The sequence below is a fragment of the Pelobates fuscus genome, chromosome 3, assembly GCF_036172605.1.
Source record: "Pelobates fuscus isolate aPelFus1 chromosome 3, aPelFus1.pri, whole genome shotgun sequence".
NCBI classification, from domain to species: domain Eukaryota; kingdom Metazoa; phylum Chordata; class Amphibia; order Anura; family Pelobatidae; genus Pelobates; species Pelobates fuscus.
In genome coordinates this window covers 354055159-354083107 of record NC_086319.1, presented here as the reverse complement: position 1 = coordinate 354083107, position 27949 = coordinate 354055159, and the positions used below count along the sequence as shown (strand labels likewise).

Here is a 27949-nt window from a genome sequence, read left to right as displayed (position 1 = left end):
AACCCAGAGCCAGAGGTGATAGGGCTCTGGTAAATGTGAGTTTTTCCCCCCACACCCGCTATCTATATATTTTATGGTCCAGATAGTCTACACTATTCTCTGTGTTTTTTTTATTTGCAGATCTTTGCCATCAGTTTAGTGCGCTTTTTTGGTAAACATTTTTTAAATATAAAAACAACTTTCAAAATCTGCAGACCTCTAGTTGCAAATCCTGTTGTTCCTTTCAACAATGACAGCAAGGGACTAAAACAACAACGAGGATGAAACTGATGAAAACATTAGTTCTTACAGTTACATGGCTGTAGAAAACATATATGATTTTACTACTACTGTGCAGGGAATTTATACAGATAAAATCGTAGCTACACGGCAATGTAGTTGACTATATAACATTCCCACCATTTAGAGTCCTGCTGTCTAAAGTCTCTTGGACAAAACTGGTAAGTTCCAAATTGTGGAAATGAAGTGGACAGAAAATAAACACTGATAGCAAAGTTCAAACATAACTGTCGGTGCCATTTTGCAAAACACAATTTAATATGATTAAAATCCTGCCTCTGCCCATGTCAAGAGCCATACAAATTAACTAGGATACGGTTTATATTTTAGCAGTGAGATGAAAAATATATTATCAATGTTGGCTTTGTACTTCCAAACACTAATAAACACAGGACACATGCAAAATCACCATTCACCAGGATTGTAGGGCTAATTACCAACCTTGTCTAATTGTTGATGGTCTGACCAGTAGCATAGTTGAAAGTGAAGTTTAAAACGATTGTCATCTCCCTGTATTTTCTTGTTCCATCTGAAATTGTAAGCTTTTCCATTGTTTACTTCCTCAACAGACATATTTGTAGGTGGCAATAAAACTATGGAAAAAAAATATTTGAGCTCCAAAATGATTAATTGGCCACAGAAAAAAAAAAACCCTTTAACGCTCAATATGAATTTTTTTTTAAAACATGTATAAATTGTTATCTTCAAAAAAGAAAAAAAAATAGTGCTAAAGAAATAAAGAATGAATGATGGGCATCACAAAGGGGATAATGCTGCTTCTACAAATGAAAACATATGTGAAACAAAACAAGAATGTCCATTTGAGTGGAATACTTTACAACATTTTATTTTGTTTAATATTTTGTGAACCCCTATTGTAATGGGCTAGACCCTTCCTACTAAATTATGTGTTCCTTCTCCTCTGATACCAGAGATCACCCAAGACTTCTGCCGCCATTATTCACAAGACTCCACTAGACTGCTCCTTCTTCCAGGCAGGCATTGCCTCTCTGCATGCCCCTGGAATTTTTTTTTACGAAATCTCTTTCGACTACTTGAGACAAAGTGATAGCTTTATCCCAAAAGATCCTCAGTTTGCATCGGGTCCCCACTGTCTCAGCAGACAACACACTATAGAAAGTTTTTTAAAACTTTGTCACTGTGATCTCTAAAACCATGTCCATCTTAAAAGAGACAGTAGAGGCACCAAGACTACATCCAGTGATTTGGGTGCAGTGGTCCTGTCATTTTAATCCTAAAAACTAAAATAAAAAACAAAGAAAAAATGTTTCTTGCAGGCTATCCCAAATCCCTACGCACATTTAAATAACTGGAGGTTTTTTAGTATACTTCAATGACCAATCAAACAAAAAAAGTTACTTGTGCACTAGCCCAAACCCCTATGTACATTTAAATAACTGGAGGGTTCTTAGTATACTCGAGTGGCCATTAAAGTGTAAACTCACCTGCCACGCCAAGGCAAGTAACTTTTTCTTTGATTTTATTGTATGTATTGGGGCTGTTGTGTACTATAGTCATTCCTGCCATATAGGAGTAGTGGGAGTTTGAGGGCAGAGCATAATTTTGTATTTACCATGTTACTGTGTTGCCGTCCACCACATGTATGGTGGAGCCTGCTTAATTCTTGGATTACCGGTGCAGGACTCCTTTATACCGCCTCATCCAAAATACTATCACTCCCTTGACTCTCCTCTGCCTATCTTCCATGTACTGCAGCTGAGTGCTCTTCCACCCTTAAGGGTAGCAGTTCTTGAAAGCCAAATAAGCGTGATCGCCTCAGTTCCAGCGGAACCTAGCCTTAAATCCCTGGAACTCAGGCTGTAATGGATCGACGGGCACCCCGACTGGGTACCTCCGTTGAAGGATTCTCCTAGCACTTCCTTAGGACTCCAAGCACTGCAGCAGGCACCATAACCACCGTAGACTCCTCCAGAGAGCAAGGCAGGAACAAGCTCTTACAAGAGCTTAGTAGTGATTTAACAAGGGAGTATGACAAGCATAGCAATCCCTTGTAGCAGATTCCCCCAATAAGAGACGGCACTCCAAATTGAGGGTGAAGTAGAACTCAAGCTTTAATCCAACACTCTGCTTTTATGCCCATTTTACAAACATAGTACTGCCCACAGGGTTTTGAAGAACAACCAATCAATACATTACAACACAGCTAGACACTCCCATTCATACCAGCAGAAATCCTCCCCTCTGCCTGTGATACAATTATCTCAACACAATAGACTAACTTAATTAACACAGGCAGAAAATATACAGTTTTTACACAATATTAATAACTTTCAAAATATACATGCCATTCACATAATACATTTTCAGAATCAGCATACTCCATACACAAACATACTCAAAAATCATACAATTCCCTCCAGTGGTTTCAAAGTTAGGTGTGGTAACTTACTTATCTCCAGTACAGGACATATCTCGATTTACAAAAACAGTAAAATACCTAAAAATACATATTTACCATTATATTGAACAGAACCCACACATTCAACCTACCCCAGATAGCTTGGTTCTGAGCGCTCACTATATCCATGTCCCTGGGACAATGCCCTGCTAGAGAACAATAGACAGGAAACGGGGGAGGGGCACACCTTCCCATGTATTCAAAGGGGCAGAAAAAGTGTTTCAAAACCCAATAAGCCCAAATAAGTTTCTTAAAGAGCAATACATCCCAGGGGCCATAGTCACATGGCAGGAGGCTGGCAATCAGTCTTCTCCAATGCCTAGTGGCAAGGCTGGTTTCGCCACATCGGCTTCATACAGTCAATCTGCCCGGTCAAGTTTGCCAGCTGTTTTACCAGACTTTACTAACACCTAGGAGAACATTATTTAAAGGGGAGATATAGAGGGCCCCCACTACAATTGCTACCTAAGAGCTAAGCACACAGTCGGCGTTTAGCCACAGCCAGCCTGGAAGTGTTTTCTGCCGGCACTTACATCATGGTCGGTCCAAACTTTGACCAACTGGTGTTCTTACAGTTCTCTATCGATCAGAGTGCTTATTTCTCTGATTGGGTTCTCCAGCACAGACTATCTACAGATATACAATATTTGGGTGTTATGCAATGATAAAATATTGTTTTGGGGTATAATTTATGCTAGGCTTCTCTGTGTCTGCGAGATAATTAAATTAAAGGTAGATGTTGCAACCCTCTCCCAGACACAGAAACACCTGGGTGGGATCATCTACACCATGCATACTTTATTAAGAATTAATAGGTGTTTATGGGTTTAGAAAAATAGCCCTCTGTCTCATTAGAGATGTTGTCTTTTGGCTTAAAACAGCTAGGTGAATTGTTAGTGTATGACTCACCTAAAAAGGTTTTGCCTTTAAGTGGCAGGTGACCTTATACTTTAATGGCCATTGAAGTGTACTAGAATATGGATACGGATTTGTGATAGTGTGCAAGAACTTTTTTCTTTGTTTTTTATTGTATGTATTGGGGCTGATGTGTATTATAGTTATTGCTGCCACCCAGGAGTAGTGGTAGTGTAAATGTTTTCAAATGTTGTAGGAACTGCTTCAATTATAGGAAGAAAGCCACTAGAGGTACCTAGAAAGCATTTGATTGGTGCAGTGCAGAAAATTGACAAGCATGTGCACAAGCATCCTAATGCTTTCCTATGAGCAAGCATCGTATTGCCTGAGATCATCGCCTTTGAAACCGCGTCACAGAAGGGGGAGGGATGCCTAAATATGTAGGGTAAAACAAGAGTATTTTGAATACATGTTTGTGTTCCTAACACTATAGTGTTCATTGATCAAGAGTGTATCTACTTCAGAAGTTATTGTTTACCCTGTTAATTAATTGCTGGTGCAAAACAGCCTGATGATAAAATTGAATTTAAAAAAAAAACTGAAGAAATCTAACCTCGCAGGACTAAACAATAATTTGTCCAAGCAATAATTAGAGAAGCACACTTGTCGATCTATTCCAGAAAAATCGGACTATTTTATTTTCTTCGTATAATTTATTTTTAAAATTCTAATATATAAACTATTCAGTAAGTTATATACTTCTTCACCAAGTAGTTCTTTTCATAGCTTCCCAATATGCCATCTGTGTTTACAATGCTTGTCTGTGACTGTTACAGATTTTGGTTTTGTTTGCAAATATATAACAATATGTTTTGCCGTCGAAAATGGCCGACGATGCCATTTAGATGTTTCTGGAGTCAATTACTCAAAACAAAATGTTTGGATAGACATCAAACATAAAAACATAGAATGTGACGGCAGATAAGAACTGCCCAATTTTCTAAATACTCTCATTAGTCCCTGACCTTATCTTATAGCTAGTATAACCTTATGTCTAGCCCACGCATGCTTAAACTCCTTTACTGTGTTAACCTCTACCACTTCAGTTGGAAGGCTATTCCATGCATCCACTACCCTCTCAGTAAAGTAATACTTCCTGATATTATTTTTAAACCTTTTCCCCTCTAATTTAAGACTATGTCCTCTTGTTGTGGTAGCTTTTCTTCTTTAAAATATAGTCTCCTCCTTTACTGTGTTGATTCCCTTTATGTATTTAAATGTTTCTATCATATCCCCCCCTGTCTCGTCTTTCCTCCAAGCTATACATGTTAAGTTCTTTTAACCGTTCCTTGTAAGTTTTATCCTACAATCCATCAGATGTAGGAAAATTCAGATTAGAGAGAGAATAAGTATCAATATTTCATAAAAGTGTATCTCAATTAATCTGTGAAATTGAAAAAAAATCTAACAATAATGGAATAAATGCACTATAATGTAAAGCAAGAATTGAAGGAGAAAAAGGAAAGCTACATAGTGTTAGGTGTATTACCTTTACATATTTCACAAAGATATATGATCCACCCTGCACAGTAATACCTAGCTTAAAGGGTTACTTCAACCTCCATGCCCACATTTGCTTGTAGAAGAGATCATGGTGGTAGGAATTGGTTTTAAATGCTGCACATACAGAGAAATATGCACTTCTGTGTTGGGAGCTAGTTAAACCCTCAGAGCATGTTACTTGAGTTGTCTAATGTAAAATATGTCCAAAAATTACATGTCGTCAGTGCTCACTGTGAGCTGGGGACAGATGTAATGAACTTCTACCCTTGCAGGCAGCACTGGGAACGTGTCTGCAAGTGGAAGCCTCTAAGACAACTCACACCCTCCCTTGGCCGGTGAGAACGGTCCAATAAAATGCTTCTCTAGGAGAGGCATTTAAATCGACCAGGGAGAGGGAAGAACTGAAGTGGAACGATGTCAGACAGGAAATGGAAGAACCTCAATCGGTGTTCTACTCAAGGTAAGCTTATTCTTTATTTACAGGGGTTTTATTGGAAAAAAAGGAGTGTGGACAAGCCCAATAGGGCATTATAATAAATGTATTATATTTAAAAAAAAAAAAAAAAAAGGATTGGAGGAACCCTTTAACTTCTTCATATATATATAATAAATGAAAGACAAAAAAATAATCATTGTAATAAAATATGCTGTTCATATAAGCAACAACTTCCGAGCAGACCAGGCATCACACATACATCTGCAGAGTACGGTTTACGTTGAAAGGATAGAAAGTGACTTACTTCTTGCACAGGCGTTAAAAGACTTAAATTCTTGCTTTGGTTGAACACTAACCACAGACAATGGACTTGCAGATGTAATGTTGCAACTGCATGATAGATATGGCAAGCTGTGTGGCATCTCCACACATTTAGGATGACATACTTCTTGTCTGAAGAAAAAAAAAAGAAAAAACATATATATATATTTATTGCCCAGTAGTTGAATTGTAGGAGAATATATGATTGGAAGTTTTACAGTCTGGAATGCATACCTATACAAAGTGAAAGTAGAGTTCCCTTTTAAGAGTTCTCTTTTTGTGGAGTATAACGGTCTAGATAGTCTGAGAACGCATCTTGTATGTTGTCCTTTGCTTTAAGAATCTCAATGCTTGAAAAGTGTATCTTCATGGAGTATTCCCATACAGCAGCAATATATAGAATGTCTAAAATATCTAAAGTGTACAAGTCCTTCGGGTGACTTATACAAAAATCTAACTTGCTTAAGGTTGCTGTATAACCTGCACAGTGAATTGTATTGTTTTACTAAACAAACCCTCGGGAGGAGTGATTTACACACACTACCATGAGCTAAGCAGTGTAGTGTTAGCCATCAACTGTTGTATCTAGAGAAGTTGAAATAACTGCTTTAATACGAGTTTCGGAGATGAGTGAACAATAATGTAACCAATGACAAACCTTGACATGCCTGAATTTTATTACAATACTTTCCCTATTCATGTATTCCTCCATCTAAATTGGTTTGTCACACTGCACCCATTCAGTTTGTACATCTCTGCACTTTAATTGCCAACGTAGCTCGAGATGGATCACGGTGCCCTGCTATTATTGAAAACATTGTGAATTAGAATTTGCATATTCTCACATTCCTGATTGTAGCTCTGCAGCTAATGATATCTTTCATCTCAACCATCATTTAGTCCGTGACATTTCTGCCAGACCAATCACGGCATTCTGCTACTATATAATAGCATTTTGTATTACAATTATCGCAACATTTAAAAACATTCATGAGGGTAGCCTTTAAGCTAAAGTTACTGTTGCACTGAATTTAAAAAACGCACCAAGATTAAAGGACCACTCTAGGCACCCAGACCACTTCAGCTTAATGAAGTGGTCTGGGTGCCAGGTCCCTGTAGGATTAACCCTTTTTTTTTATAAACATAAAATAGGGTTAATATAATAGGGTTAATCCAGCCTCCAAATCCTCTAGTGGCTGTCTCACTGACAGCCGCTAGAGGCGCTTGCGTGATTCTCACTGTGAAAATCAAAATCACAGTGAGAGCATTGTAAATGCTTTCCTATGATACCGGCTGAATGCGCATTCAGCCGAAAGGGAGGATCGGAGGTGGAGAGGAGGAGGAGAGCTCCCCGCCAGGCGCTGGAATAAAGGTAAGTTTTAACCCTTTACTCTCCCCCAGAGCCCGGCTAGAGGGGGTCCCTGAGGGTGGGGGCACCCTCAGGGCACTATAGTGCCAGGAAAACGAGTATGTTTTCCTGGCACTATAGTGGTCCTTTAAGTACTACCTAACTCAGCATCGTCTGATTTAGATCTACACTATATGACCAATCTTTGATTTCTATGCACTCTAATTTTCAATGCAAGTAAAGTTATTATAGCGTGACGCTCTATCATAACCTTTAGGCAGATCGCTAATTTGCTTGCTTGCAAAGCTTCCATTTCTCCAAACGGCTCCCCAATCACTCTGTTAATATTTGTCGAACAGTGATTAATCTAGTATACTCTACATATCGCTATGCTAGCGTAAGTGTGTTTTATTGCTATAGAATTCTAGCACCGCCATTGATAAGTTGTTTAACATTATGACGCAATCATTTTCACACATTCGTGTGTCATAAAAAAATATTTTACCAAGGTGTCATAAAACAACTTTCGTTAGTGGGCTATTATAACCTTACTTAATTACGTATATGTTTAAAGGTGTATTTCTTTATTCTTTGAGTCCCAGTTGGAACTTTTATCACGATTCATTAAAAGTTATGTCTTATCACTAATGACAATTTCACCATCATAGTATTCCATTTTTACTGTATACTAAGTGTTGCGTCGTCCATTCTCTGTTTTATTTTGTTATTTAAATCCACAGGGGTTAACCCCCATCGAGGAGGTTTTACATTGGCTCCAGTTTTCCTTTTCTTTTCTTTTCTATAAGTCCTATATCTTCATGGAGTATTCCCATGCAGCAGCAATATATAAAATGGCTAAAATATCAAAAGTGTACAAGTCCTTTGTGATTTGTACAAAAATCTAATTTGCTTTAGTTTCACAGTCATCAGGTTGCTGTATAACCTGCACAGGGTATTGTATTGGTTTATTTAACAAACCCTCTGGAAGAGTGATTTACAGACACTACCATGAGCTAAGCAGTGTAGTGTTAGCCATGAACTGTTAGATCTAGAGAAGTTGAAATAACTGCTTTAATACGAGTTTCGGAGATGAGTGAACACTAATGTAACCAATGACAAACCTTGACTTGTTGAATATCTTCATGATCCAGTCTAGCAGATCTACGGCAACAATGCATGCATATTTTATATTGTAACACTTTGATAAACCAAAATAACTTTGTATTAAGTGGTGATTTAATATAACACCTTATAATACAGTATGTTGAATGAAGGTTTGACTTGGTTATTTTTGTATGTATATATATTATTTATTGGGAAAGGGGTCTCTATGTTGTGATTTGAAAAGTAATATAAAGGTTTTGTAAGTTGGGGAATCACATGGAAACAAAAATGAATCTGTGTGTAAATTCCATTTGTGATTGCTCCGTATTTAAAAAACTTTGAACCACTTTTCCGATCATGACATTTTGACACATTTTTCCCGTTGTGTTGGAAAGAAAGTCAAACAGTTCACATATATAAACACAAGAGGAATTGTGATAATCACTGCTGTCCCTATTGTTTATTGTATTTACATAATTTACTCAATTGGTTTAATTCTTTTAATTGTACTCTTTTGAACACCAAATTGCAAAAGTAAGCTAAAATAACAATGGTGTGACTTTAAAAGTGTTAGATATATTTTTCAAGGCAAGCTTTCTTTCCCCAATTTTGCAAAGTGTTTTTTCAGTTAATTACAATTCAGAATTTGGCAAATAAATCCAATTTCACCAATTAGTTATGTAGACCCATTTTATTTTTGTGTGTATATTTTGTGTGCAATCTTTTTAAGAAGAAGAGATAAAAAACTAAAAGGCATGATTGGAAAAACAAAGCAACACAACAGTACTGCATAAGAAAATTAGTTAGATTATGTGGATATGTGTCCACCACCCCTACAATGTTTTCGGCTTATACTTACATTGAAGATTCATCATCCTGATAAACCATTTTAAAAGTGACAGAGTCCAAGACTTCTACCCTCACTGCCCAAGAGCATATTAAGGTGTTTGTAGGATGAAGAAAACAGTGCAGGTTTTGTGGCTTAGCTTCATCACCTAGAAAATGCATTAAATAATAAGTAAATGAGATAGAGTACAAAACATTAACCCATCTTGTATCTCACGGAACACAAACTGGAATATGCTTTACGCAACAAATAGAAGTACAGTAACAAAGACATTCAAAATGTTCTTCATTTATGTTGGAAACTTTGTGTTAGATCTCTTCTCTGTAGGGCAGGTCCAATAAAAGATCTGTTGCAAAGTTTGTCTAGTGACCTGAACAAACAGAAATGGTTGTTAACACTTTTGACTTTACAATGCTTTGATCATTTTAACTTAATGAACTATATAAGACAGCCATTAATAAGGTCCTCTCACTCAAAAATCAATGCTAGAGCTCTATCCAAGGATGAGCTTTTAACTTATGACCGTTACATGACAAACAGGTAAAGTGTCCAAAATATTCTTTAAAAAATACCTAATTTTATGCTCTCACCACAATTTTTTTTGTTGTCAGCTAGGTTGACATGTGATGCACTTGTTGCTTGTTTATTTACCTGGTTTCTTGGATTCAAGTAGAATTTCAGAGCTCCAGTTACCCCAGCTTTCTTGACTGATACCCGTTTTCAATCTCATTCTTGCAAAGTATCGGTCTCCTGAAACATGATCTTTACTGATGGATGCCCAAGAATCTTTGCATTCTCCTATTAATGAGTTCTACAGACACAAAAACAATATGCTGTTGAATGTGAGCTATAAGAAATTCTCATAAAACACGCCACATACATATGTATTTTATTATGAATAATCCATTAGCACTCTGTTGAAACAGGTAATATTAGGAACGAATTGACCTGTCTAAGCTGCTCATTATGACATTTCATATTAATGTGAGAGTAATGTAACCAGAAGTTTGGTTAATAAGCAATAATGACATGGTGGCTGGACAGACCTGGTAATTTGACACATACAACTTTCCTTTGTATACTTCTCCTCTACTCATTCCAATATTGGGTGTGGAGATGTAGGGGCCATATGTACACAAGCAGTTTTATCCCATGCTTTCAATATTGAAAGCATTTTTTGTACCATGCTTTCAATATTGAAGTAGATGGAAAAGGAAATAAGCCATTCCTGGTTCTTTTGCAGGAGTATGTGGGGATCATTGATTAATTTTTCAACAATTTACTCATTGTAGGTAGTGGACCTAACTATATTTGCAATACTTAAGAATAAGGGTTTCATTTATTTCAGTCAGCATTAAGAATGTTAAGGAATTATAGGGATATATGAGGTCAGTTTAAGGAAAAATAGATCCAGGTCAATTCAATTTCTCTTCAAATTATTGGAACTCTAGGATCCAAAAAGCCATAATTGCTTTGGGCGAACTTTCTACTGTGCATTTGTCTGTTATTGTATAGCATTATTATGTATACTAATATATATTAAAAATGTCAGTTATCTATACCTAGAAATGTTTGATACCAAAAATGTAGTAGAAACGTATGCAGATACTAGTATATAATTTTTTGAGGTTGCAAATTGCCCCTCTCCCCAAAGAAATCCCCAAAACATTTGGTGCGTGTTCGTATTGCTTTTGCATACAAGTATATTTATGCTAGCTATTCCTTTTATGGATATATATATATATATATATATATATATATATGTAGAAAGGTAGAAAATGATAGCACTCCCAGGACTCCAATTTAAGATTTAACTTTTAATCATTAGTAAAATAAAAAAATCGACGTTTCAGTCTGCCATTTGCAGACTTTCATCAGGACTAACACATACAAGACTGGTACACACATATATACAGAAATAAAAACAAGCAATTAACTTACCCACCACCGGAATACACTCCCACTCCCTGTCTGTCCGGTCCGAAAAACGCGCGGGTTCCGCCGTCGGTCACGTGTGCGTGCGTGACGTCATCACGTGGCGTCGGCGTCATTACCGCGTCACGTGATCGGCCGGAATACAGCTTCATTGGGAGACTGTTGCTATGCGACCAAAGTGTCCATAGCAACTAAAATAAACATAAACACTGCTCGAGGGGCATTTGCATAATATGTATATCGGTTATAGCCCCAACAATCTGCCCAATCTAATTCATTATCAAAATATGTGATACACATCTAGCCCTTGATAAAATATGTACATAAAGTACTAAATGTAAAGGCAGAACAGGCTTATCAATAGATTTAACGACCAAGCAAAGCAGCCATGTGAATCAAACCAGAGAGGAACTGGAAGCCAAGAAAAATAAAGAAAAATACATAATAATAATGATAACTTGCATGAGCTCAAGAGAAATATGTCACATGCACTACATCTAAACATTGCAGGGTAGTTAATGACACTGGCTGTCATACATCAAACACCTATGTATCCATATCCAACTATACTGCAACCCATAAATACAAGAAAGAGCCACTGCAAAGCTAGGGATATCCACCAAGTGGAAATTAAAACAAATAAAGAATTGTATAGTGGGAGGATGTCTCTCCCCAAATATATACAACACAATAATCTGTACAGAAGTACCAGGGGAACGAGCAGTACCCTAGTTAGCAGGGAAGCTAGGGTGTATGCCTATCCCCCAGGGTGGGCATCACTTCCCCCATTCTGCCTCCGCAGGGTACATAGATGTACAAATAAGTAAAGAAAAATAGGTACCATACAAATATACCCAACAACGTAACTGACTAGTAATCTCAGTCCTAAAGCAGTGTATTTGAACTATACCGAGCTCTTGAATAAACAGGGCACGGCCCTAGTAGGCAATAACACTAAGGTATCATAATGACCTCAGATAGTACACAACGGTGTAAAGGGCCTTACAGGAGACCTCTATATCACAACACGCTGAGCCATAGAGATGGTACCTAGACCCATTGGATGGGTACCAAACTCCCACCACAGCTAGTGTTAGAGTGGGCATATCATAGAAAAGCAGACAGTGAATACTTCTCATTCAAGCCATTGGGGTGGACAGTTTGTAATGTCCTGATCCAGTATAGCTCCCTCTGTAAGAGCATCTTTTTGCGGTCGCCTCCCCTTCTGGGCATGGGAACATGATCGATGGCCATCAATTTCATAGATGGGAGAGTATGTCCTAATTCGAGGAAGTGTTTGGCAACCGGTAGCTCGGATTTATTATCCCTGTATGCCGTCCTAATGCTTGACCTATGATTCCGTACTCTTTCTCTCAAGGGTAGATCGGTCTTTCCGATGTAAGTAAGCCCGCACGGACATACTAGTTTGTAGACCACAAAGTCACTCGTGCACGTTAGACGATGTTGTATTCGATAGCTAGTGCCTGTGTGTGGATGGGTGAACGTTTTACCTGGGATCATGTGTCCACAGGTTACGCAACCAAGGCAGCGATAGCAACCCAGGTTCTGTGCCGTTTTATCCTTCAGGTAACAGTGTGTAGGGTCCGTCTTTACTAGTAGATCCTTCAGGTTTTTATTTCTTTTATAACAGATCATTGGTGGTTGTTGGAAAATGGCCGGTAGCGTGACATCATTTCTTAGTATTCTCCAGTTGTCATGGATAATGTCCCTGAATTTCAATGATGACGTAGTATATGTAGTGGGGAACACCAGTCTTTTGGGCTGAGTCGTGGAAGATGAAGTGTCAATGGTTGTAAGGCATCTATTGAGGGCTTTCTGTAGCACATAGCTACTGTATCCCCGCTCACGGAATTTGTACCACATACTCTTAAGTTGTTCTTGAGCATTGTTGAAATTAGAATTATTTCGCAGCACTCGGAGAAATTGAGAATAAGGTAATGAGTTTTTTAATGCTGTCGGATGGAAACTATTTGCTTGTAATAGCAGGTTACGATCCGTGGGTTTGGAGTACAATGTGTAGGCCAGACTGGAGTCTACACGTGTTACTCTGACATCCAAAAAGTCCACTGAAGATGCATCCACCACCGCTGTGAGTTCTATATTAGACGTACAAGTGTTGATCTGTGCAATCATCTGTTCCACCTCCACTGCGTCCCCCTTAACTAGCATGAAAATGTCGTCGATATAACGGACATATAATAGGATACGGTCTTTGTAGGGTTCCAAAATGTAGTTGGTCTCAAAGTTGAACATGTAACCATTAGCATACATGGGTGCCATAGCAGCACCCATGGATGTTCCTGCAATTTGTCTGTACCATTCAGATTCAAATCTGAAATAGTTTTGAGATAGGACAATGTCCAGTATTTCCAACGTGAATTCTATTGAAGGACCAGTGTAGTATGTGGACGTGGCTAGAATAGATCTCATTGCCTCAATCCCTTCTTGGTGCGGTATAACTGTATATAGGCTTTTCACATCACAAGTCACTAGGACTATAGGTTCAGAGGGTAGATGCATGTCGGACAATCGCTTAATGAAGCTTGGAGTGTCTTTAATGCATGTTGGGAGATGTTCTATAGTTTCCTTAAATAGATGGTCCAACCATTTTGCCAATGGTTCCAATACGCCCCCTATTGCAGATACAATGGGGCGTCCAGGTGGTGTCTCTCTGTTCTTGTGCACTTTGGGCAGTGTATATAACACTGGGGTTCTGGGTGCTGTTGACTGCAGGTATGCAAATAGTTCCATAGAGATGTGATTGGAGTGCAAGCCTCGTAGTAAGCAAGTTTCAATCAGATGGATCACTTGTTCCGTAGGGTCATTTGGCAATCTGAGATAAGTCGATTGATCAGAGAGTTGTCCCAAAATTTCAGAGCGGTAATTAGAATAATTTTGAATGACAATACCGCCACCCTTGTCAGCTGGCCTAATGACGATGGTCTTGTCAGTAGCCAGTGACTTAATTATTGCTCGATCCTTTTGTGTACAATTGGAGTGGTGTGGGGAACTTTCCTTCAGATAGTCAGATGACTCTTTGTGCACTGAACGCAGAAACGTCTTAATGGAAGCCTGATTGGGCATGGGATCAAATGTGCTCTTCTTCCTAAATTGACCAGACCGGGTAGGGCAGTCAGTGGATTTCGACTTAAAGAAATCCTTAAGCCTTAATGAGCGGCCGAATTTGTACAATTCCACCTCCCAGTTTAATGGACTTGGTTTAGAGGTGGGGACAAAGGATAGTCCCTTGCTTAATAGGCTCACTTCATCGGTTGATAAAATTCTTGATGATAAATTAAAGATAGGGGCTATCTCTGCTGGCGGGGGGGTCTGCCTCTTCCCCCAAAAGGTGCACCCTTGCTGACCACGTCTTGTGATGTGTCTATGCCTGACACACCGTGTCTGCTCTGATACCGTGTCCGTATACCCGTGTCCTCTGATGACGATGTCCCTAAAAAAGGTTGTGATGTGCCAGTCGCACTACCCTGTTGTCGTGTAGATCTTTGTTCACGAGGGTATTCTGATTCGGACGTAGATTCACCAGAGGTTTTATCAATAGTATATTGTCTAGGCTTTCTAATAGGTCTCCGTTTCTTTATAAAGTATGGTTGATCGTTCTTCCCACTCAGCCACCTGTACACTCGCTGCTCCTTATAATCCGTGGTTACTTTGTCTTGTTTTTCTCTTTTAAATCTTACCAGATCTGTTTTGTAATTTTTGATGTTTTCATTTAGTTTTAATAGAGTCGGTGCAGATTCCACTGCTGATAACAGTACTGCTTGTTTGGTTTCCAATTCGGATATTTTTCTTCTGATCTGTATAAGATCCTCTTTCACATCTTCAATAATGATGAGCATTAAGTCTAAAGAGCATTTATTCAGAACAGAAATCCATCTCCTGCATACATGTGGTTTCAACCTTCCAATAGTAGGGATATTCCTCACACGAAACCCTCTAGGGATTTGTAGCTTCCTATGATATTCTGATAAAAACAGGCCATGCAAGTCTAAATCGGTTTCTCGTTTTCTCAGGCGTAACAATTCAAAATAAATGTCCCTCAAGGACGTAGTGTTGGGCAATTCTGTAGTAGATTCCGCCCAGCGAATCCTCTCCGCATCATCTTCACTGTATTGCCATGTTTCTGCTTGGTCAGACAAACCCCCAGCAGGTGAAAAAAAATCTTCCATAGATGAAAAAGAAAAAGCATATGCCGTATATTCCAGTAAATAGTGGTATAAACCAGGAACTGAATAGTATCACAAAATTCTTATAGAAAAAATATATATTCCAGGGTGCATAGAAAGTCAGCTCAAGCCACTGAGCTATAGATACAAAAATGGAAAATAATCTTGCACTCCATATAGTGGAAATACTTGCCCGGTGCTTGTCAAGCCAAAATGTAGAAAGGTAGAAAATGATAGCACTCCCAGGACTCCAATTTAAGATTTAACTTTTAATCATTAGTAAAATAAAAAAATCGACGTTTCAGTCTGCCATTTGCAGACTTTCATCAGGACTAACACATACAAGACTGGTACACACATATATACAGAAATAAAAACAAGCAATTAACTTACCCACCACCGGAATACACTCCCACTCCCTGTCTGTCCGGTCCGAAAAACGCGCGGGTTCCGCCGTCGGTCACGTGTGCGTGCGTCACGTCATACACTGCCCAAAGTGCACAAGAACAGAGAGACACCACCTGGACGCCCCATTGTATCTGCAATAGGGGGCGTATTGGAACCATTGGCAAAATGGTTGGACCATCTATTTAAGGAAACTATAGAACATCTCCCAACATGCATTAAAGACACTCCAAGCTTCATTAAGCGATTGTCCGACATGCATCTACCCTCTGAACCTATAGTCCTAGTGACTTGTGATGTGAAAAGCCTATATACAGTTATACCGCACCAAGAAGGGATTGAGGCAATGAGATCTATTCTAGCCACGTCCACATACTACACTGGTCCTTCAATAGAATTCACGTTGGAAATACTGGACATTGTCCTATCTCAAAACTATTTCAGATTTGAATCTGAATGGTACAGACAAATTGCAGGAACATCCATGGGTGCTGCTATGGCACCCATGTATGCTAATGGTTACATGTTCAACTTTGAGACCAACTACATTTTGGAACCCTACAAAGACCGTATCCTATTATATGTCCGTTATATCGACGACATTTTCATGCTAGTTAAGGGGGACGCAGTGGAGGTGGAACAGATGATTGCACAGATCAACACTTGTACGTCTAATATAGAACTCACAGCGGTGGTGGATGCATCTTCAGTGGACTTTTTGGATGTCAGAGTAACACGTGTAGACTCCAGTCTGGCCTACACATTGTACTCCAAACCCACGGATCGTAACCTGCTATTACAAGCAAATAGTTTCCATCCGACAGCATTAAAAAACTCATTACCTTATTCTCAATTTCTCCGAGTGCTGCGAAATAATTCTAATTTCAACAATGCTCAAGAACAACTTAAGAGTATGTGGTACAAATTCCGTGAGCGGGGATACAGTAGCTATGTGCTACAGAAAGCCCTCAATAGATGCCTTACAACCATTGACACTTCATCTTCCACGACTCAGCCCAAAAGACTGGTGTTCCCCACTACATATACTACGTCATCATTGAAATTCAGGGACATTATCCATGACAACTGGAGAATACTAAGAAATGATGTCACGCTACCGGCCATTTTCCAACAACCACCAATGATCTGTTATAAAAGAAATAAAAACCTGAAGGATCTACTAGTAAAGACGGACCCTACACACTGTTACCTGAAGGATAAAACGGCACAGAACCTGGGTTGCTATCGCTGCCTTGGTTGCGTAACCTGTGGACACATGATCCCAGGTAAAACGTTCACCCATCCACACACAGGCACTAGCTATCGAATACAACATCGTCTAACGTGCACGAGTGACTTTGTGGTCTACAAACTAGTATGTCCGTGCGGGCTTACTTACATCGGAAAGACCGATCTACCCTTGAGAGAAAGAGTACGGAATCATAGGTCAAGCATTAGGACGGCATACAGGGATAATAAATCCGAGCTACCGGTTGCCAAACACTTCCTCGAATTAGGACATACTCTCCCATCTATGAAATTGATGGCCATCGATCATGTTCCCATGCCCAGAAGGGGAGGCGACCGCAAAAAGATGCTCTTACAGAGGGAGCTATACTGGATCAGGACATTACAAACTGTCCACCCCAATGGCTTGAATGAGAAGTATTCACTGTCTGCTTTTCTATGATATGCCCACTCTAACACTAGCTGTGGTGGGAGTTTGGTACCCATCCAATGGGTCTAGGTACCATCTCTATGGCTCAGCGTGTTGTGATATAGAGGTCTCCTGTAAGGCCCTTTACACCGTTGTGTACTATCTGAGGTCATTATGATACCTTAGTGTTATTGCCTACTAGGGCCGTGCCCTGTTTATTCAAGAGCTCGGTATAGTTCAAATACACTGCTTTAGGACTGAGATTACTAGTCAGTTACGTTGTTGGGTATATTTGTATGGTACCTATTTTTCTTTACTTATTTGTACATCTATGTACCCTGCGGAGGCAGAATGGGGGAAGTGATGCCCACCCTGGGGGATAGGCATACACCCTAGCTTCCCTGCTAACTAGGGTACTGCTCGTTCCCCTGGTACTTCTGTACAGATTATTGTGTTGTATATATTTGGGGAGAGACATTCTCCCACTATACAATTCTTTATTTGTTTTAATTTCCACTTGGTGGATATCCCTAGCTTTGCAGTGGCTCTTTCTTTGATTTATGGGTTGCAATATAGTTGGATATGGATACATAGGTGTTTGATGTATGACAGCCAGTGTCATTAACTACCCTGCAATGTTTAGATGTAGTGCATGTGACATATTTCTCTTGAGCTCATGCAAGTTATCATTATTATTATGTATTTTTCTTTATTTTTCTTGGCTTCCAGTTCCTCTCTGGTTTGATTCACATGGCTGCTTTGCTTGGTCGTTAAATCTATTGATAAGCCTGTTCTGCCTTTACATTTAGTACTTTATGTACATATTTTATCAAGGGCTAGATGTGTATCACATATTTTGATAATGAATTAGATTGGGCAGATTGTTGGGGCTATAACCGATATACATATTATGCAAATGCCCCTCGAGCAGTGTTTATGTTTATTTTAGTTGCTATGGACACTTTGGTCGCATAGCAACAGTCTCCCAATGAAGCTGTATTCCGGCCGATCACGTGACGCGGTAATGACGCCGACGCCACGTGATGACGTCACGCACGCACACGTGACCGACGGCGGAACCCGCGCGTTTTTCGGACCGGACAGACAGGGAGTGGGAGTGTATTCCGGTGGTGGGTAAGTTAATTGCTTGTTTTTATTTCTGTATATATGTGTGTACCAGTCTTGTATGTGTTAGTCCTGATGAAAGTCTGCAAATGGCAGACTGAAACGTCGATTTTTTTATTTTACTAATGATAAAAGGTTAAATCTTAAATTGGAGTCCTGGGAGTGCTATCATTTTCTACCTTTCTACATTTTGGCTTGACAAGCACCGGGCAAGTATTTCCACTATATGGAGTGCAAGATTATTTTCCATTTTTATATATATATGTACCGTATATACTCGAGTATAAGCCGACCCGAATATAAGCCGAGGCCCCTAATTTTATCCCAAAAAACTGGGAAAACTTATTGACTCGAGTATAAGACTAGGGTGGGAAATGCAGCAGCTACTGGTAAATTTCTAAATAAAATTAGATCCTAAAAAAATATATATTAATTGAATATTTATTTACAGTGTGTGTATAATGAATGCAGTGTGTGCGTATGTGTGTGTGTATGAGTGCAGCGTGTGTGTGCATGAATGCAGTGTGTGTGTGCATGAATGCAGTGTGTGTGTGCATGAATGCAGTGTGTGTGTGCATGAATGCAGTGTGTGAATGCAGTGTGTGCAGGGCCGGTGCAAGGATATTTGCCGCCGTAGGCAAAACATTTTTTGCCGCCCCCTCCCCCCCCCATATGTCCTGACTTCCCCTCCTCCTCCCTCAGTGGTCCTTACCTCCCCACCCCCGTGTTCCTTCACTCCCCCCCCCCAGTGGTCCTGACTCACCCCTCCCCTAGTGGTCCTTACCCTCCCCTCCCCTAGTGGTCCTTACTTCCCCCTCCCCTCCCATAGTGGTCCTTATCCCACCCCCTCCCTCTCATAGTGGTCCTTATCCCACCCCCTCCCTCTCATAGTGGTCCTTATCCCCCTTCTCCCTCCCATAGTGTTCCTTATCCCCCCCCATCCCTCCCATAGTGGTCCATATACCCACCCCCTCCCTCCCATAGTGGTCCTTATCCCACCCCCTCCCATAGTGGTCCTTATACCCCCCCTCCCTCCCATAGTGGTCCTTATACCCCCCTCCCTCCAATAGTGGTCCTAATCCCCCCCCCCTCCCTCCCATAGTGGTCCTAATCCCCCCCCCCCCTCCCTCCCATAGTGGTCCTTATCCCCCCCCTCCCTCCCATAGCGGTCCTTATACCCCCCTCCCTCCCATAGTGGTCCTTATACCCCCCCCCCTCCCATAGTGGTCCTTATACCCCTTTTTTTTTATTATTATTAATTTTTTTTTTATATATTTTTTTTTTCGTCCCCCCTCCCTGCTTGATATATGGCAGGGAGGGGGGCTCTCCTTCCCTGGTGGTCCAGTGGCAGTTCAGTGGGGGGGAGAGGGGGGCTGGCAGAGCTGTACTTACCTTTCCTGCAGCTCCTGTCAGCTCTCTCCTCCTCCGCGCGGTCTGTGCAGCTCACTCTGTCAGCTCACAGTGTAAGTCTCGCGAGAGCCGCGGCTCTCGCGAGATTTACACTGGGAGCTGACCGAGGTGCTGAACGGACGGCGCAGAGGAGGAGAGAGCTGACAGGAGCTGCAGGAAAGGTAAGTACAGCTCTGCCAGCCCCCCTCTCCCCCCAGTCTGTATTATGGCATGCAAATTGCCATAATACAGACTCTGACTCGAGTATAAGCCGAGTTGGGGTTTTTCAGCCCAAAAAATGGGCTGAAAAACTCGGCTTATACTCGAGTATATACGGTATGTATGTATGTATGTATGTATGTATGTGTGTGATGATAATATTATATCATGTGTGTGATTGCTACATTTTGCTTATAAATGCATTGCATTTTATACTACTTAGTAGCTGTAACAGAGCTCCCTGTACCCCAGCTGGGTACCTCTGCCAAGGACCGCTTCCTAGCTGTAACAGTAGACAAACTGCAGCGCTTCTGCCCCCAGTCACTGGAACCTCTCCATCCTGGAGCTGGCTAAGGCACTTGCTCTATCCACTACTAGGGACTAGTGATGTACCGAACTGTTCGCTGGCGAATAGTTCCAGGCGAACATAGCGTGTTCGCGTTCACCACGGCGGGCGAACACATGCGCGGTTCGATCGGCCCCCTATTCGTCATCATTGAGTAAACTTTGACCCTGTGCCTCACGGTCAGCAGACACATTCCAGCAAATTAGCAGCAGACCCTCCCTTCCAGACACTCCCACCTCCTGTACAGCATCCATTTTAGATTCATTCTGAAGCTGCATTCTTAGATAGAGGAGGGAAAGTGTAGCTGCTGCTCATTTGATAAGGAAATGGATAGCTAGGCTAGGGTATTCAGTGTCCACTACAGTCCTGAAGGACTCATCTGATCTCTGCTGTAAGGACAGCACCCCAAAAAGCCCTTTTTAGGGCTAGAACATCAGTCTGCTTTTTTTTTGTGTAATGTAATTGCAGTTGCCTGCCTGCCTGCCAGCTTCTGTGTCAGGCTCACAGTGGATACTGTGCCCACTTGCCCAGTGCCACCACTCATATCTGGTGTCACAATAGCTTGCATTTAAAAACAATTTTTTTTTTCACTGTAATAGATTGAATAGCAGTAAGTTGTCTGCAAGCGTCTGGGTGTCAGGCCTTAAGCGTGTACTCTGCCAACCTCTGCCAGTCCACTTTGCCACTCATATCTGGTGTCACAATAGCGTGCCTTTAAAAAGAAAAAACGTTTTTCACTGTAAGCTAATAGCAGTCAGTGTCCTTCAAGCGAGTGTCAGGCCTTCAGCATGTACTCTGCCAACCTCTGCCAGTCCACTTTGCCACTCATATCTGGTGTCACAATAGCGTGGCTTTAAAAAGAAAAAAAGTTTTTCACTGTAAGCTAATAGCAGTCAGTGTCCTTCAAGCAGGTGTCAGGCCTACTTGCCCAGTGCCACCACTCATATCTGGTGTCACAATAGCTTGCATTTAAAAACGAAAAAAGGTTTTCACTGTAAGCTAATAGCAGACAGTGTCCTTCAAGCGGGTGTCAGGCCTTCAGCGTGTACTCTGCCAACCTCTGCCAGTGTACTTTGCCACTAATATCTGGTGTCACAATAGCGTGCCTTTAAAAAGAAAAACAGTTTTTCACTGTAAGCTAATAGCAGTCAGTGTCCTTCAAGCAGGGGTCAGGCCTTCAGCGTGTACTCTGCCAACTTCTGCCAGTCCACTTTGCCACTCATATCTGGTCTCACAGTAGCTTGCACGCATAGTACCACTAATCCAAAAAAAAATGACAGGCAGAGGCAGGCCACCCCGCAGGGGCCGTCGTGGTCATGGTGCTGTGATTCCCTTTTGCCCTAGAATAATGCCCAATTTTCAGAGGCCACGTACCCTGAACTTGAAAAGTTCTGAGGACATAGTTGACTGGCTAACACAGGACATCCAATCTTCTACAGCTTCCGCTCGGAACCTTGAAGCACCATCCTCCTCCAGCTTAGCTTCGGGCACCTCTCAAGATACCACTCACCTGCCTGCCGCCACCACCAACACTAGCACCACAGCCGCTTCATTTTATCTGTCAGAGGAGGTATTTACACATCCGTTTGAAGAAATGAGTGATACGCAACCACTATTTTCAGAGGATGTAGATAACAGGGATATGTCTCAGTCAGGCAGCATTACACACATGGACGTACAGTGTGATGATGATGATGTTGTACCCACTGCTGCTTCCTTTGCTGAGTTGTCAGATACAAGTAAAGCGGTTGATGATGATGATGCGTCCATGGATGTCACGTAGGTGCCCGCTCGGCAAGAAGAAGAACAGGGCGAAAGTTCAGATGGGGAGACAGAGTGGAGGAGGAGACAAGTTGGAAGCAGGGGGAGGTCGTCACAAGGAGCTAGTGGCACAGTCAGAACGAATGCATCGGCACCCGGGGTCAGCCCGACAGCACGCCAATCAACGCATGATGTGTCCACCACCAGAATGCCGTCATTGAAGAGCTCAGCAGTGTGGCATTTTTTGTGTGCGTCTGCCTCTGACAACAGCGATGCCATTTGCAACCTGTGCCAAAAGATACGGAGTCGTGGGAAGTCCAACACCCACCTCGGTACAACTGCTTTGCGTAGGCACATGATCGCACATCACAAATGCCTATGGGATCAACACATGAGTACAAGCAGCACACAAACTCAAAGCCGCCATCCTCCTCCTGGTCCAGCATATTCAGCCACGTCAACCACTGCTGTCCTCCTTGCCCCCTCTCAACCATCCGCCACTCCGTCTCTCGCCTTGAGCAGTTCCCGCTCATCTGCCCACAGTCAGGTGTCTGTCAAGGACATGTCTGAGCGTAAAAAGCCAATGTGAGAAAGTCACCCCCTTACCCAGCGTCTGACAGCTGGCTTGTCTGAACTATTAGCCCGCCAGCTTTTACCATACAAGCTGGTGGAGTCTGAGGCATTCAACAAATTTGTGGCTATTGGGATACCGCAGTGGAAGGTACCCGGCCGAAATTTCTTTGCACAAAACGCAATCCCCAACCTGTACTCGATTGTGCAAAAGGAAGTAATGGCATGTCTGGCACACAGTGTTGGGGCAAGGGTCCATCTGACCACTGATACCTGGTCTGCAAAGCATGGTCAGGGCAGGTATATCACCTACACTGCGCATTGGGTAAACCTGCTGACGGCTGCCAAGCATGGAATGCGTGGCTCTGCAGAGGAGTTGGTGACACTGCCACGACTTGCAGGCAGGCCTGCTGCCACCTCCTCTACTCCTCCTACTCCATCCTCTTCCATAACCTCCTTGGCTAAGTCCTCTTCTGCTGCTGCGTCTTGCTCCACATCAACGGCACCCCCCCCAGCTCCCCAGGTACTATTCCACATCCCGGATTCGGCGGTGTCACACCGTCTTGGGTTTGACTTGCTTGAAAGCAGAGAGTCACACCGGACAAGCACTCCTGTCCGCCCTTAACGCACAGGTGGAAAAGTGGCTGACTCCACAGCAACTGGATATCAGCAAAGTGGTTTGTGACAACGGAACAAATTTGTTGGCGGCATTGAAGTTGGGCAAGTTGACACATGTGCCGTGCATGGCACATGTGTGTAATCTGACCGTACAATGCTTTGTGCATAAGTACACAGGCTTACAGGACGTCCTGAAGCAGGCCAGGAAGGTGTGTGGCCATTTCAGGCGTTCCTACATGGCCATGGCGCACTTTGCAGATATCCAGCGGCGAAAAAACATGCCAGTGAGGCGCTTGATTTGCGACAGCCGACACGTTGGAATTCAACACTCCTAATGTTCGACCACCTGCTCCAACAAGAAAAGGCCGTTAATGAATATTTGTATGACCGGGGTGCTAGGACAGCCTCTGGGGAGCTGGGAATTTATTTACCACGTTACTGGACGTTCATGCGCAATGCCTGTAGGCTCATGCGTCCTTTTGTGGAGGTGAAAAACATAGTCAGTCGCACCGAAGGCACCATCAGCGACATCATACCATTTGTTTTCTTCCTGGAGCGTGCCCTGTGAAGAGTGCTGGATCAGGCCGTAGATGAGTGTGAAGAGGAAGAGGAAGAGTTGTGGTCACCATCACCACCAGAAACAGCCTTATCTGCATCGCTTGCTGGACGTGCGGCAACGCTGGAAGAGGATTGTGAGGAAGAGGAGTCAGAGGAGGAATGTGGCTTTGAGGAGGAGGAGGAAGACCAAACACAACAGGCATCCCAGGGTGCTCGTTGTCACCTATCTGGTACCCGTGGTGTTGTACGTGGCTGGGGGGAAGAACATACCTTCATTGTGATCACTGAGGAGGAGGAACAGGAAATGAGTAGCTCGGCATCCAACCTTGTGCAAATGGGGTCTTTCATGCTGTCGTGCCTGTTGAGGGACCCTCGTATAAAAAGGCTGAAGGAGAACGACCTGTACTGGGTGTCCACGCTACTAGACCCCCGGCATAAGCAGAAAGTGGCTGAAATGTTACCAAATTACAACAAGTCGGAAAGGATGCAGCATTTGCAAAATAAATCAAAAAGTATGCTTTACACAGCGTATAAGGGTGATTTCACAGCACAACGGGAATCTAACAGGGGAAGAGGTGAAAGTCATCCTCCTCCTCCCACGACCACGCCGGCAAGGACAGGACGCTTTAAAGACGTGTTGTTGATGGAGGACATGCGGACCTTTTTAAGTCCTACGCATCACCACAGCCCTTCGGGATCCACCCTCAGAGAACGACTCGACCGACAGGTAGCAGATTACCTCGCCTTAACTGCAGATATCGACACTCTGAGGAGCGATGAACCCCTTGACTACTGGGTGTGCAGGCTTGACCTGTGGCCTGAGCTATCCCAATTTGCGATAGAACTTCTGGCCTGCCCCGCTTCAAGTGTCCTGTCAGAAAGGACCTTCAGTGCAACAGGAGGTATTGTCACTTAGAAGAGAAGTCGCCTAGGTCAAAAAAGTCTAGATTACCTCACCTTTATTAAGATGAATGAGGGATGGATCCCGAAGGGACTGACAGTGGGCGATACATTCGACTAAAAAAGGCCTGATGAGATGAGCTGCCTTGGGCTAAAAATGGTGCAGGGGTGGGGGCCGGTGGGGGCCGGGGGGAGGACAGTAGGTCCCCCACCTTATCCTTATTTACTGAATATTCCCCTGTATAACAATGTTTGGCATTTAGTGAATATTCCCTATTCTGCTCTGTGTCAGTGTGTATCAGGGTCTCTGAGGACAGGTGTCAATCCATATCTGCCAAGTGTCAGGATCGGGACAGGGATCCAACACGCAGAGTACAAAGAGTGGAAAGGTACGTATACCGGGCCTTAGAATGGCCGGACTAACGTACCGAGAGTAAAGAATAGTCAGAGGCAAGCCGAGGTCGAGGGAACGAGAAGACAGATAAGCGAGAGACAAGCCGGGTCAAGGGATAACAGAGAAACAGGGTAGTACAACGAGCCGAGTCAAAACCAATAGAGCAAACTAGAATACCAGAGCACTGAGTGACTAGACAAGCTAGAACCACGACAGGGCAATGAGCTGAAGTAAGGAGTAAGCTTAAATACCCTGGCTCTGGATGGAAATCACGCCTCTGACAAGTACCGATTGGATATCGGACACTTGAGTGACAGATTGCTCGTGCTAGCGTCATGACGTCACGTATTGAGCGTCCTGCTAGAAAAGGACGTGGATTCCTCGCGGCCGGTGTTTAAGTGACTGGATGAACCGCGAGGAACGGAGGAAACAGCTCGCCTGGACGGATACACCACCAAGTCTCTACCTCCCTTAGAGGTAGAGGCCTCAGGTACCCTGACAGTACCCCCCCTCTCAGATACGCCCACCGGGCGGAATGAACCGGGGCGAGATGGGAAGCGAAGGTGAAATGCTCTGCGAAGGCGAGAAGCATGGACGTCCTCCTGAGGTACCCAACTCCTCTCCTCAGGACCATAACCCTTCCAGTTGACCAGATATTGCAACTTTCCCCTTGAAATTCTGGAGTCAATGATGGAGTTGACCTCGTACTCCTCCCGACCCTCCACCTGAACAGGACGAGGCGAGGAGACTTTAGAGGAGAATTTGTTGCAAATGAGGGGTTTCAACAAGGAGACATGAAAAGAGTTAGGAATGCGTAAGGCAGGTGGCAGAGCAAGGCGATACGCAACCGGATTGATACGAGTGAGAACCCTGTAAGGGCCTATGTAACGAGGAGCAAATTTCATGGACGGAACTTTTAGGCGAATATTCTTAGTACTCAACCATACCCTATCCCCAGGAACAAAAACAGGAGCCGCTCTTCTATGTTTGTCAGCGTGTTTCTTGAACAGCGAGGAACTATGTAATAGAATTTGTCGAGTCTGGTCCCATAATTTCTTCAGGTTGGCGACATGATCATCAACCGACGGTATCCCCTGAGAAGAGGAAACCGAAGGAAAAATCGAAGGATGAAAGCCATAGTTCATGAAGAAAGGGCTAGAGCGAGTTGAATCGCAAACAAGGTTATTGTGTGCGAACTCCGCCCAAGGAATCAGACCGACCCAATCGTCCTGGTGTTCGGAAACAAAGCAACGCAGATACTGTTCGATCTTTTGATTAGTACGTTCGGCAGCTCCGTTAGACTGAGGGTGATAGGCAGAGGAAAAGTTCAATTTGATGCCCATTTGAGAACAAAAGGATCTCCAGAAACGTGAGACAAATTGAGAACCTCTATCAGAAACAATCTCTGAAGGAATCCCATGTAGACGAAAAACTTCTCTCGCAAAAATCTCCGCCAATTCAGGAGAAGTCGGAAGTTTGGGTAGTGGCACGAAATGGGCCATCTTGGTAAATCTATCCACCACCGTGAGGATAACAGTCTGTCTTTTGGAAGCAGGCAAATCAACGATAAAGTCAATGGACAAACAGGACCAAGGTTTCTCAGGAATGTCCAAGGGGTGTAACAGACCACATGGGGATGCATGAGATAGTTTAGTCTTGGCACAAGTCTCACAAGCTGCAACGAACTCCTCAATATCCTTACGAAGTGAAGGCCACCAGAAATCCTTGGATATCAGAGAGTACGTTTTGCGAATACCAGGATGACCAGCTATTTTACTCACATGAAAACATTGTAAGAGCTCCAGTTGAAGTTCAGGGGGAACAAAGTTTCTTCCCTCAGGAGTGTTTCCGGGAGCTAGATGTTGTGATTTCAAGATCTGGTCAAGTAGCGGGGAATGAATTTTGAGACTGGTATTAGCAATAATATTGCATTTGGGTACAATGGAAGACAAAAGTGGTTCAACTGAAGCAGAGGGTTCATATTGGCGAGATAGCGCATCGGCTTTAGAATTCTTAGACCCAGGTCTGTAAGTCAGAACGTAATTGAAATGGGTAAGAAACAACGACCAACGAGCCTGCCTGGAGGACAGACGCTTGGCCTCTCCGATATAGGACAAGTTTTTGTGGTCTGTCAGGATGGTAACAGGATGTAATGTACCTTCCAATAAATGTCTCCATTCTTTCAAAGCCTTGATAACCGCTAGTAATTCTCTGTCACCAATGTCATACCTGCTTTCAGTACCGGTCAATTTTTTAGAGAAAAATCCACATGGATGTAATGGTTTATCAACACCCAACCTTTGAGATAGGACAGCACCTAAACCAGTCTCTGATGCGTCTACCTCGAGCAAAAATGGCAGAGAAGTGTCAGGGTGAACTAAAATTGGAGCGGAAGCGAAAAGCTCCTTGAGAGTCTTGAACGCAAGAAGAGCTTCAGTAGTCCAATTCTTAGTGTCAGCCCCCTGTTTGGTCATGTTAGTGATGGGTGCAATAATGGAAGAATAGCCCTTAATAAAGCGCCTATAATAATTGGAAAAACCAATAAATCTCTGTATGGCTTTAAGACCTGTGGGTAAAGGCCACTCTAGAATGGATTGGAGCTTATCCGGATCCATCTTAAATCCCTCCCCAGAGATCACATAGCCGAGAAAGGTTACCTGGGTTTGATCAAAGC

The 27949-nt window shown here is 42.6% G+C and overlaps 1 protein-coding gene across 1 annotated transcript in view; it reads right to left on the bottom strand.

The window, feature by feature from the left end:
* Window positions 1-27949, bottom strand: part of LOC134601264 (cytokine receptor common subunit beta-like) — a 98316-nt gene that overhangs the window by 17890 nt on the left and 52477 nt on the right. The window contains exons 6-9 of the mRNA XM_063445734.1: window positions 9845-10004; window positions 9206-9341; window positions 5878-6026; window positions 721-872 (exon numbers count right to left, since the gene is read on the bottom strand). Of these exons, the coding sequence (XP_063301804.1) occupies window positions 721-872; window positions 5878-6026; window positions 9206-9341; window positions 9845-10004 (597 nt within the window). The remainder of the gene's footprint in view (window positions 1-720; window positions 873-5877; window positions 6027-9205; window positions 9342-9844; window positions 10005-27949) is intronic.